This window comes from Dermacentor andersoni, chromosome 11 (genome assembly GCF_023375885.2).
Source record: "Dermacentor andersoni chromosome 11, qqDerAnde1_hic_scaffold, whole genome shotgun sequence".
Classification (NCBI taxonomy): domain Eukaryota; kingdom Metazoa; phylum Arthropoda; class Arachnida; order Ixodida; family Ixodidae; genus Dermacentor; species Dermacentor andersoni.
The window spans coordinates 89,033,341-89,051,555 of NC_092824.1; the positions used below are offsets into that span (position 1 = coordinate 89,033,341).

An 18,215-nucleotide genomic window follows, 5' to 3' on the forward strand; every position below is an offset into this window, starting at 1 on the left:
CGCCCATCGTTCTGTGACGCAGATCGTGATCCAAGTGGCCGACGAGATGGACGGCAAGGTGTTGGTGCGGACGGGGCTCGGCGACAAGGCGCTGCCTTGCCCACTGAAGTACCTACAGGAAGTGTGAACCACACGTCCTACTCCGCGCTTCCCCGGATGTGGTGGTGGTGGTGCGGGAAGGAAAGCGAGACTTTCCGGGAAGCTGCGTGTACCACCATCGTCGCCGACTTCCTCTTTCTCCGTGTACTTCCTCCATAACCTCGCGGGCACCATCTGCAGTCGCTCAAGCTCGGCGACGGGGCGATCGTGACCGAACTGATGGACGCAGTCGCCATGCCGATCAGTGTGCACATTCGAGGCCTCTTCTTTTTCTTTTTCATTTTTATATCTAATTTCCGGTTTCGTTTATTCGATGCGTGCAAATTGCTTGTCTGTTCTCGACTGTGTGGAGCGATCATTCGTGAAAGGTTGACTGGGAGTGCATCGTCGACGCTCCGCGAGACCTCCGTCGACTCGGGAGTGACTGTGTTCACGGAGAAGATGTAGGCCTAACGAAAAGTACGCAGGGAATGAATTTTGGTGCGAAGCTGTTCGCAGGTTGTGACGATTTTTTTTTCCCTCTCAGAAAGTTTACTGCCCCCCGTTATTGTTTTCCCGTGTCTCTCTTTGTTATCCTTGACTCTTCATGAGCTTATGCGCCTTTCTTTTCTCTATATTTGAGCGCATACCAGTCCTTTCGTTCTAGCGTTGGAAGCAGTCTGCTTTCGCATGGTTGGCAGAGTTTAAGCAAAAACGCCGCGTCTTCAGCGGCAATAAAAACAAGCCTACAAGCAAAATTAGCATGGCCAATCGCGCCAAGTTGAAAGTTAATTATTTCTCAAGATCCCTGTCTAGTGCCACTTACCGCATTCCAGTTTGCATGGATATTCGCAGGCACCAACAGTGATAATTATTAAACCGTCCGTTCCCAGCTACCTCCTTGGTAGAAGCTGCAGCTAGACAAGGTTGCCGACCTTTGACCACAGTGAAACGCTGTTGCTTCCTCTGCTAGTTGAAAAACTGGAATGCAGTTCTTTGGTATGTCATCACACTGAGCGCTGTGGCAGCCGCGGTGGCAAAGCCTATGAACATAGAGTTTCTCACTATATTACCTAGAGGAAAATCTGTCGCTGCTGCGCTGTGGTATGCATGGGAATGCCGGTATATTGTGACTTTGTATTGGCATCGTTCTCGGAGAGCCAGGCAAGCACCGTTCCGTCTGTCACAATGATTCATATTCTACTAAAACTGCACGTAAAAAGCTGTTTTAGCTTTATTATTACAAAAAACATGTTTTGTTTAACTATAAGAACTTGTTATTGCATGTACAATTACATGATACGTAAAAAGTATTAGCGGGCCGCTAAAGTTGGAGGACAGACGACAAGATTCTCGCTCACTTTGAAACAGTTTGTCGTCTGTTCTTGCTTTTATTCCCTTCGTCATGCATTGTAGGTGAGTAAAGATGCAACTTGCGTGAATGGAAACATTTTATGAAGATTTTACAGTAAGAACGCGTTATTTGTGTAGCCATATCCACGTTTTAGACGAAGCCTCTCACAACACCAGCCAACACAAGCCTCGCAGACACGTATACCGTCATTCCCATGACGGCACGGCGCCCCTTAAGAAACTCCTGTAGACGGTGGCGCCAGATTTCCCTCTAGGTGTTATAGTGAGAAACTCTATGCCTATGAAACTGTCTCGTGACATCATTTAATTATGACAATTTAGACTTTACCGTTTGCACACTTGCCGCAGCACTCTTCGGCAAGCACTGTCGTGAGCGTCTCCAAGATGGGCTGCACTGATATTTGCTGGAAAGTTTAACAGGTTTCTTTTAGTAAAGAATACTCTTATTTCCAAAAAAAAAGACAAAGCGTACATGAGGAACAAGACGGACATAGCAGTTGAAGGAATTTTATCGCTTAGTAGATAAAACATTATCCAACAAGCTTTAGCACATTTGCTCCAAGGATATGAAATATTTGGCGTTCCTCCTAGGACACTTCCATGCAAAGCGTTCGTCTCTTTTTCTTTTGTTTCATTCAGATAAACGGAATTACTTAGAATGCGTGCCGATATGTCCATTTGTTTTTGTTTTACAACAATACTGTCCACAGCTGCTGCAAAACCTGAGTTATTTACAAAGTTAAATGAAGCATTCGAACTGTTATAATTGTAACAACGCCAGCATTATGGCCAAGCAACACGTTTAGTGAATCACAAGACAAACAGCTTTCGAAAACTCCAACTCGCGGCGAAACATCCGGTACAGTTACTTGTACCTCATAAACTAGAGAGAGGCTACGTGTTTTCTTCCGACTTTGTTGACGTTGCCCGCTGGCGCCGTAGATGTCGCACCTGACTTCAGTCGCGCTTTCTTGATTTTCCCGGTCACACCGGGGAACCGTATACACCAACTCCAACAGCGCCAGCGCGTACCCACATTCGCTATATTTACCGCGACAAACTTTCACAAGTCCAACTGCCGACTTTGCGATTGTCGTCGCCGATATACCTTCTCGCTATTATGGTGACAGAGAGCTTTATTGCGCCTCCGGCTCATTGCGAATTTATTTCTCTTCTTTTTTTCTTATCGAGGGAAACCAGGCAGGCGACTGCCAGGACAAGCAGCTGACGGCAACGTATATTTTCTATCTTTCACCGCGGCCTAGCTGTTGGTGGTGATGCTTTCCAGCTGAACCCATTGTTTATTGGTCATCACATATATTAACCCAATTGCGTCGCAATAGGCTTTGATTAGTCGTAGCGAGTGATTGATTGCAAGCGTGCAATTTGCGTAGGTCGCATTGACCGTGCTGTGAAGTGTTTTGCCGATCCTGCCATGGACATGATTTTGTCGTAAGCAGCGGAAGTGTCGCTTTGGCAAGTAGTCGTGAAACTTACTTTGTTCTCTGGATCGTCTTTGTTACTTCGTATTGGCGTCGTGTGGGATGCCTGCTTCTTTATTTATTTATTTATTTATTTATTTATTTATTTATTTATTTATTTATTTATTTATTTATTTATTTATTCCATGTTGTGTGTGGCTTGCACAGTGCGACATACCCTTCGACATACCCAAGGTCTCGAACCAAACTCGTAATTGAATCAGCTTTGTTTTCAATCTGGATATACAATTGTTCAACGGATAACGTTGCTTATTAGGTAGACGTGAAAAATTATTTTCGAGTACTGGATAACGAGGGCCTCTAAAAATCACCAAAGCGCGTGCCAAAAAGAATTTGCGAAAACAACGTCGTGTACAACCGAATTCTTCACGTTTCGATTTTCACTTGCTGCAAACAGAGCGTCTACAAAGGAAAGACGTTCGCACCGAGTAAAGTTCGCGCGAGCATTGACCAAACGGTTTGAACTAGTGTCATTCAAATCCTTTTCGTCAAGACAAGCGTAAGCTCCTTAGTTCGAATGCAGCACTGTTGTGTGCATTTTCTTCATCGTGTCACTGCTTAGTTAACCGACTGATCGAACACACTGATCTACGTCGGCCTTCGTGCCACGACAGAAATGTCTAAATTCAGAGTTCCGGCTCAGCGCCGATAAAAAAAAAAAAGCGCAGTTTGCTGCGACAGAGATCAGACGCTAGCTCTGCGCGGTACATTGAAAAAGATAGTTACGGAGATTCATTTCTCACCTTGCCAAAACGTCACTTCCTCTGCTCGACCTACAGAGTCATAAAATGATGTTACGGGAGAGGAATTTAGTTTTTCTCACCATGGTACCGTTTCCTGGTACGTTGTATAGATTGATGTTGCCGTATAGAGAAGAAATATTTCGCCGAGTATATGACTCGTTGACGAGAGATGGATACAACTGTTACAGAGTTTTCTGGAGGTTGTCCTTGTTGTGAGCTAAATAAGTCATATTTGCATAACAAATGAGCTCAAGACTGGCATGGGCTGCTTGTAGCCGCGTGCTGCGATCATTCCGTCATGTGACGTCGAGCAAAGGCGTTGATAGGTTGAGCTAGCTGCTAATTCTAACCCGAGAATAATGGCAGTAAATATTGCGCGCTAATGATTAGTGAAGTTTATTATGTCAAAATGCTAGGTACACGTGAGCTATGAGATCGCTTCACATCGTTCACGCAGGGACCGCTGAACACGCATACAGTCGGTCACAAAAGCTTGCCACAAATGTTTGCGGGCAAAAAATTGTCTACAATAATTCGACACACAGGTCCCGCGGAAAATGTGAATTTCTGTTCTTTCAAGGCGTGGCGCTTCTGTTTTACCGAATAACTGCGTAGGTCGCAATGGATCCTGCAGGCCAAAACTTTGAATTCAAGGTTGTGTTGCCCGGATTCACGGCGATTCAGCTTGTTTTGCATACCTCGAGTCCCGCAAACTTTCGTGGCCGACTGTACATATGTGAACAGGAAAGCGAAGAATGCGTGTTATACCACGCACCACATATGACCATCTAGGTATTCAGACACTCGACTTTTTCATGCTAATAAGGGAAACGAAGCTTTACTTTTGACGTTTGTGGCTGGCGAGCAAACGTGTAATATGTAGCTACAAAGTTGTCAAATGCTAAAAAATTTAACTTTTCGCAATCATGCTAAGAGACGTGATTGCATTGGCTTGCAGTTTATATGAGCGTGGGCATTCCTTTCCTATTGGCTGAACTTCTGAGACGATCGTTCGTCAGTTTCGAGTATCATAAGAGCTTCTACAACGCACTAGTTACTAGCGTTTCTACCTCACCCTCTGGTTCTTAATGATTAGCTTACAACTATTTCGCAAGCAAAGCTTACACTGGTTGTAAATTCGGCATTTGCAATATGAGTGGTTTAATTAAAGCAAGTACTTAGGTGTCAAAAGTGTATTTACATACTGCCATCTTGGATCTGAAAAAAAAGATTTTAGAATACCTTTTTTTTTATTTTCGCCTATTCTTGCGCAGGCGAAGATGGGGGTGTCAAAATATTTGTACTCTTCCTCGTTTGGCTTTAGGAACCCAGTTTAAAGTGCGGCAGCATCAAGCAGCCATGCCGGCCTTGCCAGATGTAAATATCTTGTACATTGCTGCACCAATATTTTCTTCAAACGTTGACGCACCACGCACTGAACGTAGAGAGACTCGAGAGAAACGTTGATAACGCATGCATGGTTTTAACTCATATACTGCAGAGAAATGGTTTAATCGAGTTGGGCTGTTTTAACGTACAGCACACCGTTAGACGTTCGGAAATGGTCCGGGAGAGGCCTGCTGGTCTGGTCACACACCGCACATATCATAGATTAAACACCCTCGTACATCGGAAGCGGGGATAATGCGCCTGCTACTGGGGAGCAGTTTCTGGGCCCTCGGGGAGATTTTCGTTCTTTCAATGATGTACTCTAGCGATACAACCAAGTGTGCAAACAGAAAAACTGTGAAAATGTATGTGTACAGATAGCAATTACTGCAAGACAAAGAACGATACAATCCTACCAGAAAACAAGTGCCAGGAATACGAAACACAAAATATTTCTTGTCACTAAGGTAATGATGATGATTTACAATATCGTAGACGCTCACGTATTTGCGTATGCGCATCTGCGCAATTCGCTGCTTCCCTGGTTTCTGGCATCGAGGCAAGCCGTTTTCAAGCGAAATTCCTAAGCCTTGCTTCAAGTTTACGAGATGTTGAGATTCAAAATTCTTGATAAAGCTTTTGTCTTAGCAGTGACAAAGTAACTTTGGCTTTCAACAAAAACTGAAATATTATGCGAAGCGGTGGTAGCTGCCAAAAATATTCCCTTTAAAATTTGATCTAAAAATTCGCAACTCTAGACCGTTGCATCAAAGAATCTGCAGAAAACGACATGTAGTCACAACCATCTTGCAAGTGACGATTGTAATGACTGGTTACAAGTGAGCAATGGAAAAAATATTGTGCCCCTGAAGGCTACGACAGAATCTGAGCTAGGAAAGAACATCAGTCATAAATAGCGGTTTCTTATGCTTCCTGAATTTTAGTTGTTGAGAACCTGGTGATAGTTGTTTTACGCCAATCATTTGTAAAAAGCAGTGCTCGCTTTCAATTCTTTCGGTGCCTTTTTTTTTACTTTTCTTACATATCCCAAGATGCGGACACGGCTCTTGATGTATGATTGTGCTTGCATGTTCGGAAATGTCGAGTATTGTTATGTCACCACTTTAAACCTGGCTATTATAAGGTATATCTTTCTTCTTTTCTTTTCATTTAATGTTTTTTTTTTGTGTGTGTGTGTGTGTGTGAGAGAATTGTCTTGATTGTCCAGCACTGAAAATGTTAACAATGAATTTCATTGAGTTTAAGCAGATTTGCGAACTAACTATCCTCCAATGTTGCAGAAATCCCTGCGCCTAGCATCACGACAGCGGGAATCAGATTACATAGGTCAAGTCAATGTTTACTTTAGCGTGCAAAGTGCGCAGTTATATTTATTCTTCGGTGCCCCTGTGAATACTGCATAGTCCATCTGTGCACGTGTCTCTTTACTATTTCTTTTTTTTATTATTATGTTGTGTATTTGCGAAGGAGGAGAGCGAAAACCTGCTTACAAGCTCGCCAATGGTAATCCTTCCACTCTCCGAAAAAAAAAAATGCCTACAAGCATTTTGATAGCACAGACACCGTACTAATGGCTTTCATACAATAATCTCGCGTGAAAGTTCAGCTGGAACTCTGCGAGCTGTTGTACAACTTGCCAGGTTTCAAGTCCGTAGATTTCAAGCTTCACCGATAGGCATGCACACCCACCTCGCGGTTTAAGTAGTGTAACCGTTACGCTTAGCCACCATACATTCGTGAATTGTGACAGTGATGAACTATTTGCGACGCCTCTAGGCTGTCGGTTTCACGGAAGTGTGATTACGTTTTTTTTTTCGAATGGCGGTCAGACTCATGGCTCGCGCGGGTGACTTGGGCACCACGCCCAGACACGAGAAGGGTTAATACAGGAGCTTTGAACGCATGATTCACAATTCAGTGCAATTTCGGTCAAGAGTGTTACGTTCAGGGCCAGAAACGCTTTCATAAGTCTATCCAGAGGTTCGGGTTGTGAACACGCATAGCTGTTAAATAGCAGTACAAAGAGACGTTAGAAAAGCGCCGGTGTTAACCAACTTCTTTGGAGTCGAGAGTCACACAGTTGCTATTTTTGTATAGACTTCAGTAAAACAATATCGACGACATGTGCTGTGTACGTACAAGTAACAGTGAAGTGGTTTCTGTGGTATCCTCGTTGCCCATACAGAGCTTGGAATTGCCAGCACCTGTAGTTTCTCTATTTGTCGAGCGCTAGCTTCTTCGCGGTTTACTTAGAGTAACCATCCACACATGGAAAGCGACTCGGGCAAAAGGTTAACGCTCAATGGCGCAAAGATTCCGTTGCTAGAGCCAGTCGCGTAGAGAATGAAGTTTGCTTAAATGACCAAAAATTCCACTTAGATGTTCCAGGAATAGCTAAAATTGAGTTTTTACTACGCAGGCATAAGGGGCCACAGCGCAAAACAAGCGTCTACTATGAACACAGACGACGCGTTCCGGTTTTGTGTTTATTCTACTGTTATGTATCTGTCTTTAGCGTCGTCTGATTTGCGCACTGCCTGCCAGATGCATCTGCGAGTCGTGTTCTGTGAATACGCAGATGGTTAACACGTGACGGACACGTGACACAGTAGGATGCATAAAAATAATGCGTTTATCGAACTCTGCCGGGCCGTCTCCCTTGGGCACTGAGTTCAGGCAGCCACGTTGGCTTCACCGCTTCGTACGGCGTGGCTGCTGGACGTCTTCAAACAAGAGTTGTCGTCTGCTTGACCGTACGCAAGCAGACGGGCTTTATACATATATATTTCGGTGTGATTTGCACACGTCACACTTCTACTGCGTACGAGCCACACGCACTCATGTAGTTCACACACTGTTTCTGGTGCCATGTTCTTGACCTTGTAGGTGATGTCTTGACCACACGCGCTCTTCACCCGCGTTACATGTAGCTTGAAAAAAAAAAAAAGACCTGCTTCTCTTCCACAGGTTCACTGTATCGTAGTTAATCATACTAAACTCTCTGCCAAAGATGGAAAATGATTTTTGGATGAGAGATGTGTGAAGAGGTTCTATTCACTGTTTCGTCGCGGTTGACTTGCTTGACGACAACGTGCCGTGGAGTTATGATCTTTTAAGAAAAAAGAAAGAATAATAAAAAACAGAGTACAGTTTATTGTGTACGTTGAATGTTCATTTTGCGCGTGATTTAAATCGTTTGTCTTGTTTCAAACGGAATAAGAGCTCGTGCAGTACGAGCGGAAGAATGCGATTGCCGCATTCTCGATCGATCACTTTCAGGTATGTCACTTTCAGTAAACGTTGGTCGGCTAAACCAGAAGAAGCGGATGTGACGCAAGGAATGGTAGGCGTCCTATACATAGTATGCACGTGACGTCACATCCGCTGTTGTCGTCTGCTTCCGCTACCTTCCGCCATCTTGGGGAACCTTATCAAAAGGCGCGCGCATAGGCCTATAGGTTCCCCAACATGGCGCCGCCGTAAACCGGAAGTCGTGGAGTATATCCTTGAATGACGTACGTGCATACTATGTATATAGGATGCTATTTTAAGCCACGCGTAATTGTCGCGAGGCATTAGTTGGATGCGCGTGGGCGACATCGAGGCGCCTCGCTTAACGCTATAGGTCACGCAAGAGTGAAAATTTAGCTTTAGCTGTTCGCAGACGTTTTCAGAGTTTACGGAGTACCGGAGTACCGGAGCACCGCAGAGTGTGGTTGACGTAGCAAAGCTACTAGCACCAACTTAAGGCTATGACGTCAACGGCAGCACCAGCGCTGCTGCTTCTGCAGATGTCTCCGGCGTTGTGCTATTACCTTCACAAACAGGATTAAAATGCATGACATCCACCCAAGCTATCGACTGAAAATACGGCTACAAAGATTACCAACCTTAACAGCCAGAAGAAACGTGTTCAATACTCTGCGCCAGGAAACTTCAGGCTGACTAGCCTAAAATAAGGCAATCCACGGGCTGCAAACAGGTGCATTAGCCGATGGTCATCGATTATGAGGAGCTTGACAGAAACGTTTCACTGCCGACATAATCGCTACAGTTTACCGGAGGTCAATGGGTAATAATGTTTTAAACTAGCCAGTTTATGAATAGCCGATGGCCGTAGATTGGGGGCACGGAAAATTTCTAAATTTAATTCCGATCTTCCCTAAAACTGAGTGTGAAAACACTTGCGATAGTAGTTAAACATTTTTTTTTTTTTTTTTTTTGCACGTTGCCGCTGATGTACACTCACGAGCAAAAGTTCAGAGACCAATTATTTCGTGAAACAAACGAAAAATATTTTCTTCGTGGCCTCGCACTGACTGAAATCAAGCGGTGCACTGCCTACGTCGGCGTGTGCGATGAATTTGCCTGAACGTCGTCGTTGTGACTTCGAACGGCTTTGTAACTTGGCGAAACGGTCATTTGAGAAGAATGTTGTGTTATAAATGTAGCAATTCGCAATGATTATATGCACGTGCGCAGAAACTTATTGCCTACATCGTTTAAAATTTTCGATTAAGTTAGAAACACTTAGATAACTTAGTTAAAGCTTAATAAATAACGTGACAAGAAAGTACAGAGTTTTAGAATAGGGGCCTCAAACATTTGGGGACCCAAAGAAATAGCGTCGGAGCCACTGCGCATGTGCGAGACGCAAACTGCGTTTGGTTTTTGCGTCGGGCACGCTATTTCACTGATTTAGCCGGAGCCCCAAAAGCTGTCCCAAAAGATTTGCGTAAACAAACATGGCGGCACCCATTATTGAAGCGACAGCTCTAACATAGCACCAAACTGGGCTCGATTCGTGGTAACGCGTGAAGTTCGCCAGCTAGGAGAAGTGACTGCGGTTATCGCTTTCTCTTAACTACGCCGCTGATTCCGAATTCGATTGCGGATTTCATGGCTCGTAGGCCTAACACGGTTTAGCTTGGCTGGTGAAGGCACGTATAATGTTGTTTACTCAAATGTAAGCGCAACTAATGGTTTGCTGCTAATAGAATAACCTTTAAATTGTAATTAAACGCTAAAACACGAAAGTCAAAATTACTATTCTTATCATAAAATTGTATAATTTATTTAATTATTTACCCGCCGTGGTTGCTCAGTGGCTATGGTGTTGTGCTGCTGAGCACGAGGTCGCGGGATCGAATCCCGGCCACGGCGGCCGCATTTCGAGGGGGGCGAGATGCGAAAACACCCGTGTACTTAGATTTAGGTGCACGAAGAACCCCAGGTGGTCGAAATTTTCGGAGTCCTCCACTATGGCGTGCCTCATAATCAGAAAGTGGTTTTGACACGTAAAAGCCTATAATTTAATTTTTAATTTTTATTTAACTATTTCTAATAGCTCTTCTTTGATGCCGTAGTGGTGCTGTCAGCGCAAGACGCTATCCGCAAACGCAAAGCCCTATTCTAAAACGCTTCACTCCTGCGTGCCCCAACGCTAATTCCCGCAAAGCTCTTTGGGGCCCCAAACTATTGAGGCCCCTATTCCAAAACTCTCTAGTCTTGAAGCCACGAACACGAAGATTAGACAAATCAATTCACATACCCATGGAAGAAGGAAAAAAAGAATTCAGAGAGAGCATTGCCCAACACGACTGAAGCGATACCAGTCGGTCCGACACGTGATCGTCACATCAGAGCGAGCGGTAGGTTTTAGTCGTCCCGCTCGGCAGGCAGAGCTACGGCAGGCCAGCCGAGAAAGTGCGCATCGATTAAAAAACTACCGCGAACCAAACCCTCTCGGCCAATACACTGAGTCTCGAAAGTGTCACGTGTTTGGATGATACTAATATAGGTAAAAAGCGAAAGGACTGACTTCACGGAGAGTTCGCTTGCCAAGGCTGGGTACGTGACGTAATCTCCTCTCCTAGTTTATTTCCTTCCTACGTGCACATGCCCGTCATTCTCGTACCGCAGCACGTAGTATTGAGGCACCATACAGAAGCCGTACGGTTGGAAGCGCCAGAGTTTCCTCTAGTAGTTTTTGCTGGAAATTACATACGAGAACGATGGGCAGCTGATCATGGGAGGGTACCAGTCCGACTGAGACTATATTCAGTCATACATAAGTGGTCCTTCAAGAGGCCAGCCATTCCATTAAACAGAAATTTTGGGGAAACAATAGTCGATGCATTGCGGTTCCAAGAAGAAACCGCAATTAAAAAGTACTTCCTCTTCCCGGGGCGCTATTAAGTATCGAACGGTATGGGTAAATTCAAATCAGTCTTTCTTCCGAGTCCTTTGGCACTCACAGCACACGTCGCTCACGGTGTGGCAAGCTGGGGTTTACCGAGATAATACAGGCAGTATTTAACTGTCGTTTTTGGAATAAGTTTTTCCTGACGCGAACACAAGACATTTGCATAAAACGAAAGCTAAGTCGGCATTTTACGTATATCCCTTAGAGCCAGACTATGCGTTTGCTTAGTTATTTTTTTCTTTCTCAAATAACCTTGTTCTGTTTTGAAAGAAAGAAATGCAGAGAAACCATCTAAGATTATTTTTTCTTCGCAGACTAGAGATCACTTCGTCTTCATCTTAGAAAAGGGAGCAAACTCCGCGCAATTGCGATTATGCCTCTAATGAGCTCGTTCATACTCCGGCCTCTCGGACGAGCGCTCGAGCGAAATCCCACACTCCAATGGCGGCTTCAGCAATAAGTGCCGCCTCCCAATCGATCACTACAAGGCGGATTACCCAAACCAAAAAAACATATGAAGAGTTATATTGCTCGACCAAGCGACAACCCACAAGTGGGAATGAATCAAAATGCATGCGTTAAGAGCGGATGTCTTGGATGCGCTGAAGGAGTGTCGCACTTAGCAAGAGGCGCTCAGTTAGGGCCGACTTCCGCTCAATCCGCGCGACCTTCCACACGGCCTTCCGCACGCGTGCGGACATGTGTAAAACTGCACGTGTCGCACACGGGCGCACTAATGTCGATTTTGATGGCTCGTGTGAAGTCAGTGCAAACCGAAACTTGTGCGCCTGTGTGCGACTTGTGCAATATTATGAATGTCCGCACGCGTGCGGAAGGCCGCGCGGATTGAGCTTATAAGTCGGCCCCTATATCTTACATTGCGCAGCACTTCCGGTTCACCTCATGAGGCGATCGGGGACGAAATTCAAGATAAATCAGAAGATATTGAAAGAAAGAATAGTACAGTACAAAATTCATAGGTTTCATTATAGATATGATATCAGAGCATAAATTTAGTTACGAGTTACTGTAGTGTCTGGAATAATTTGAAATAATTAGAAATCACTGATTACCGCACACCAAAGCACATAATCGTAGACATTAGAGACCCGCCACGTGAGCAAGACTTTAGCTAAATTACTGGAAACCAGGAGCCAGAAAGCGGGAGTAATGACGTCATTAATGACGTCACAGGCAAGAAGATGGCATAATATTTAACCAGCTAATTAATGGAAAACAGTTGACTGCACAGACTGAAGATCTGCCTAGCAGAGCGGACGTGACGTCACTCCCTCCTGTCTCGCTTCTCCTCTCCCGACACGCACCTACTCGCTCGCTCACTCGCTTGCTTGCTCACAACAGCTTGGCGCGCGCGTTCGTTACATGCTCTGACGTCAGCACCGGAGAGGGCGCGTAAGGTGCGCTTCGCGCGCCGCTCGCTAGGGGGCTACAAAGCTCTGAAACGTTGCTGACGTACGCGGACGCGCATGCTCGTGTGTGTGTGTGTGTGTGTGTGTGTGTGTGTGTGTGTGTGTGTGTGTGTGTGTGTGTGTGTGTGTGTGTGTGTGTGTGTGTGTGTGTGTGTGTGTGTGTGTGTGTGTGTGTGTGTGTGTGTGTGTGTGTGTGTGTGTGTGTGTGTGTGTGTGTGTGTGTGTGTGTGTGTGTGTGTGTGTGTGTGTGTGTGTGTGTGTGTGTGTGTGTGTGTGTGTGTGTGTGTGTGTGTGTGTGTGTGTGTGTGTGTGTGTGTGTGTGTGTGTGTGTGTGTGTGTGTGTGTGTGTGTGTGTGTGTGTGTGCGTGCGTGCGTGCGTGCGTGCGTGCGTGCGTGCGTGCGTGCGTGCGTGCGTGCGTGCGTGCGTGCGTGCGTGCGTGCGTGCGTGCGCGCGTGTGTGTGTGTGTGTGTGTGTGTGGAGGTGAGGCTCACTGTGCCATTCTAACTCATTATTTAATCAATTTATTTACCCCACCAGCGCGTACAAGTCATGTGCGATATCAGCTTCTAATTTACTATACCACGGCCTCGAAGCAAGATATGGAGGCCTTCATGTGTAATGAATGGAATCCGTCGACTCCCCACACGTTGAACCTTGAATGTCAGCGTCGCTGGTGGCCTAATACAAGCGGGTGGTGTGCACGTGAAGTTCGTCAAACCAATTCCGATCCTGCATATTAATAATATCAGCTACATTTTAAGGCCGGTCATGTTCCACGGCACGCAAATGCTATATTAAAGCCACAACAACCGTTCGCAAAAGCTGCAAGTGCAGCCAAATGTGTTGAATTGAGAAAATATACTTCCATAATTAGTATTTTTCTCTTCCTGGTAACGTCACCATCTCTCTCAAGTTAGCCGTAACATTAATGCAACGTTACATGAGGGTACCTTCATCAGCGTTTCTATTGTATGGAATAGGCAGGCTGATCACGGCACCCCCAGTATTGCGCGAGATTGGCGTTCGCGGCGCAACATGAGTGCTTGTGTTTGGGGGCACTTCTAAAGTAAAGATGACAGCACGCAATAACTATAGGGTGACGCCATCTTGTGTGGGACTGAAAGAAGACGCGGGAGCGGGCGCCACATTTAAATCGTTTATTGGCACCATTCAGTTTTCGTCTTATTTCATCTTGCAGATCGCACTCTGTATACACTAGGCATATAAAGAAACGAGCGCGTGAAACCGCAAAGAATTTCTCGTTTGTTTCATTAAATGTCACAGGAAACATGTGTACACCTTGGAAAGCTCCAAACCCTATTCATAATTATTTCCTGACATCCACGTTAAAATAAAAGAAAGAAACACACTTAAAAGAGAGGCATAATACGCGTTGTACAGACGATATGTTGGTTCGTGTTTGTCGGCTTTTTGTTGATAAGTTTAAAACTCCAAGAACCCTTGAAGACCATGTATCCAGACATAACTGGCGTCTTCCTCGCGCACTGCCGTTGTTACCACCCAGATAAGCAAGGGCTTAATTCCTGCGGTTTCTAAATGTGTTACCCGCCGTGGTTGCTCAGTGGCTATGGTGTTAGGCTGCTGAGCACGAGGTCGCGGGATCGAATCCCGGCCACGGCGGCCGCATTTCGATGGGGGCGAAATGCGAAAAACACCCGTGTACTTAGATTTAGGTGCACGTTAAAGAACCCCAGGTGGTCGAAATTTCCGGAGCCCTCCACTACGGCGTGCCTCATAATCAGAAAGTGGTTTTGGCACGTAAAACCCCACAATTTTTTTTTTTCTAAATGTGTTCGTCGCGAGTTCATTCTGTAGCTTTCACTGGCCAGCATGCGGAGCTGGTGGGATGAAGCAGAGGTACTTAGACAACTTCTAACACAAAAATTTGAGGATGCAGTAGAACAAAATCTATAAGAGGTCACAGGATTTGCTACGTTTCGACTCCTTATGACTATACGCTTCAAAGTTGTTTTGAACGCCCCGTCATTGCATCAATATAAAACACACGGCACCCTGACTTCTTCTACGGTACAAAGGCTTCTCGCTGACCAAACTGATGTCGAAGCAAGCATTAAAACGAGAGAGAAAAAGACATGACTTCCCACGTGTATACACTTGTGCTGCATCATGCTATTCAGCAACATGCATAGAAAACGCAGCCATGGCCTCGAAGCAAGGTATACAATAACAGGTTACACTTTTACTTTCAAACAAAATTATTCTATTCTTCGCCTGCTACTGCAACAGGCTAATAGTTATCTCGTCTAAATTAAGTGACCACTCATAAATAAGATGCCGTACCTTTCATTCGTTCTAATTTGGAAGAGCTCCTTTCGTGGTGCTTTGTATCAGAGGGGACAGCCAGGCGGATGGGCTCCCATTTGCCTATGGTTGAATTCGTCTAAATAACTGGCAAGGCATGAAATCCAGATAGCTCTGCAGACGAGAGAAAGAAAAGGAAGCATCCTTATTCGTTGATGCTGGGAAACTATCTTGTCCCGTCTTGTCCACGGCACACACACGCCGTGGCCGCCGCTGCTGCTGCGTGCTCAGCTATCTCGCTCTTCACGCAGGCGATAACGTCACGGTGAGCTAGAGCAGGCAGCTCGGCGAGCGACGGTCGCCACTCTCAAGACTATATTAGACGCTGCATCATTGCAAAACCGGCAGCAGTAACCATGGTAACGCAGCAAAAGAAAATTCTAAAGATGCATTTCCAATATAAGCAGTTTGCTTGCGTTTTTCAGCCCCAGAGGAATTCACCAGCTTTGAGCTTTTATTTTGCACAACTTTAATTTTTATCGAAAAAAAAAAGAAAACAACCCACGTTCTGCGAAGTGCACCCGTATTTCGCGTGAGCGCTCTTTTTCTCATTTCTGCCGCCACTGTTTATCTAATTACCGTTTTTCTAGCTCGCCGTTCAGCTGCAAGATCACCATAAGGACTCGCTCCATCCATACTACTTCACAGCGATGCAGCAACGACTGTTCTTTTCAAGCATCGATGCAGAATTGATTGCGTACGTGCCTCTCAGAGCGCTGAAGCTATCGCAGAGGTACCTGTGCGAGGTGGTACAGCGCCAGCTGTGCCGATGACGTCATACGCAGCACCGCTTGGCCTATTCTTATCTACATGATCCACCATCCGCAGTGACAGCTGCGCCGCCGACCTCATTCTTAGCGCTGTGCCAACGTTTATCGCCGAGCTTCATACACCCGCATCGCGAATCTTCAGAGAGGGGGCATATATATATACGCTCACGGGCGTACAATATAGTACAGCCCCGACCATTGGAATCGCGCCGAGATGGCTTTATGGGGATAATTAATCATCAAGCGTAATTGTAAGGATGTTGGAAGCTTGGACATAAAGTTATGGTAAATTCAGGGGGTCGATTCAGTTCTCCCAATTAGATGGCAAGGCGCTCACACACATATATATAGTCATAATTCTTAGTAGTCATAAGGCCTTCTTATATAGAACCCCATAGGACCTCATGTATACCTATGCAGGGCATCGTGTGACGCGTTACAGATTTCTGAGCGAAGTAACCCTAGAATGCTTACGCGTTAAAAGCGACCGCAAGAGTGGCTGTCACTTGCAAGAAAGCCCTACGCGAGCACAGCAAGTTTTCGATGTCTTTGTGCGCTTATCGGTCGTTCTAATTTTCGTTTAATGTCACCGGACGCTTCCTGGGCAGGACACCGGGGACGACAACGACCCTGCCGCGACCGACAACCGCGAATCGTCTAAACGCAACAAAAGCGAGTGTTGAAAGAAATGCACTTTAGTTCCACGTGCGTGTAACCCATGCTCCTATATTTAGGATCTAAAAGACAGAATTCGTCGGCTAGAGAATCAAAGAAACAGACTCATGTAAAATACGGAAACTTGTGAAAACACTCGGGAGAAAAAGCCACCTTTGCTTTTAGAGCGCATTGTCGCTATCTTAAGTTATGGGGTTTTACGTGCCAAAACCACTTTCTGATTATTAGGCGCGCCGTAATGGGGGAATCGGGAAATTTTGACCACCTGGAGTTCTTTAACGTGCACCTAAATCTAAGTACACGGGTCTTCTTCGCATTTCGCCCCCATCGAAATGCGGCCGCCGTGGCCAGGATTCGATCCCGCGACCTCGAGCTTAGCAGCCCAACACCACAGCCACTAAGCAACCACGGTGGGTTAGGGCAGCTATCTTGCACGCGCTCGAAAAAAACGACGTTCGGTATCGCCTCACGCAATTGTCCAAGCCGCGCCGATATCGCGGCATCGGTCAATCTAGGCGAATCGAGTAAGGAGCGCCCGTTCCTGCGACGAGCGTCGGCGTCCCTCGTAACCGATCGAGCGAACGAGCACAGCGAAGGATGAAAGAGCGAACACGGAGCGCAGCGCTGATGAAAAACGGCAATAGCGAAGGGAGCGCGAGGAGGAAAACGGAGGAGGAGGGTGCAGCGGAACCATGAGGCGGAAAGCGGAGGAAGAGGGCATGACGAAATCGTTAGGTCGCGCCGACGCGTCACCCACCCGCTGCCTCTCGGGATCTCCCAATTTGTTGCAACGTGCCGCACGAGACAGATTGTCCGCGCCAACGAATTTATCGTGAAATGAAAATACGTATAGAGCTGCGCTCAAATTTTGCATTAGGGAGTATTTCAATCGTCGGTGAGTTATTCTTTCTTTTTATTCCTGGTTTATTTACTGGTATATTCCTGCCGGTGGCCTCACTAGGGTCAGCGGCACCCGGCTACCCCCCCCCCACCCCACCCACCCCCCGTGACGCCGCCTTGCTGCTACGCTGCACAGTCCTAAACCACACAGTCACTAGTGTTTGTTTAAAATATCAACTCGCTTTTGGGCCCAGAATGTGGGTTGGTTGATTGTAGCACCACCTGTTGGCGAAGAAATAAACTATATGGCACAAAGGAAAAGTGAAACCTGTGCGGGATCTGTCATTACATAGGCCAATAGCTGTACTGAGCAATGTTTTCAAGCTTTCCACCACACAATAAACCGCCATTAACAGAACCACTATGAAAACAGTAACACATTCACGAAGTCACAGAATGGCTTTATATCAAACCGTCGAGCCCGGTCACGATCACCCAAGCAATAGAAATGAAATTCAAAGAAAGGTCACAACCATACTTGACTTTCCTAGCCATGAAGAATGCCTATGACAAGATCCCCCACTGGATACTGTGGGAGGAACTAAAAGAACTAGGGACAGAAGAAGACTTCATAACATTGCTGGCAGAGGTCTACTCCTGATGCAAGTGGTGTTCTTATTTATTTATTTATTTATTTATTTATTTATTTCAACATACTCCAAGTCTAATGAACCAAGCAGGAGGGCATAAAACATAACAATCACCATAAAAAGAAAGAAAAATACGACACACCGCATAATTCAGCGAAAGCAAGCCAACAAAAATAGTTATAATAACTGTACGA

General features: G+C 45.7%; 1 protein-coding gene across 4 annotated transcripts in view; it reads left to right on the forward strand.

Moving 5' to 3' along the window:
- The window catches only part of Stacl (SH3 and cysteine-rich domain-containing protein), a 326,980-nt gene extending 318,721 nt beyond the window's left edge, over nt 1-8,259 (forward strand). For all 4 annotated transcript variants that reach the window (XM_055064396.1, XM_055064398.1, XM_050167484.2 and 1 more), the window contains one exon: nt 23-8,259. In XM_055064396.1, coding sequence (XP_054920371.1) covers nt 23-127 — 105 coding nt within the window. In that variant the 3' untranslated portion in view covers nt 128-8,259. The remainder of the gene's footprint in view (nt 1-22) is intronic.
- The last annotated feature ends 9,956 nt before the right edge of the window (nt 8,260-18,215 follow it).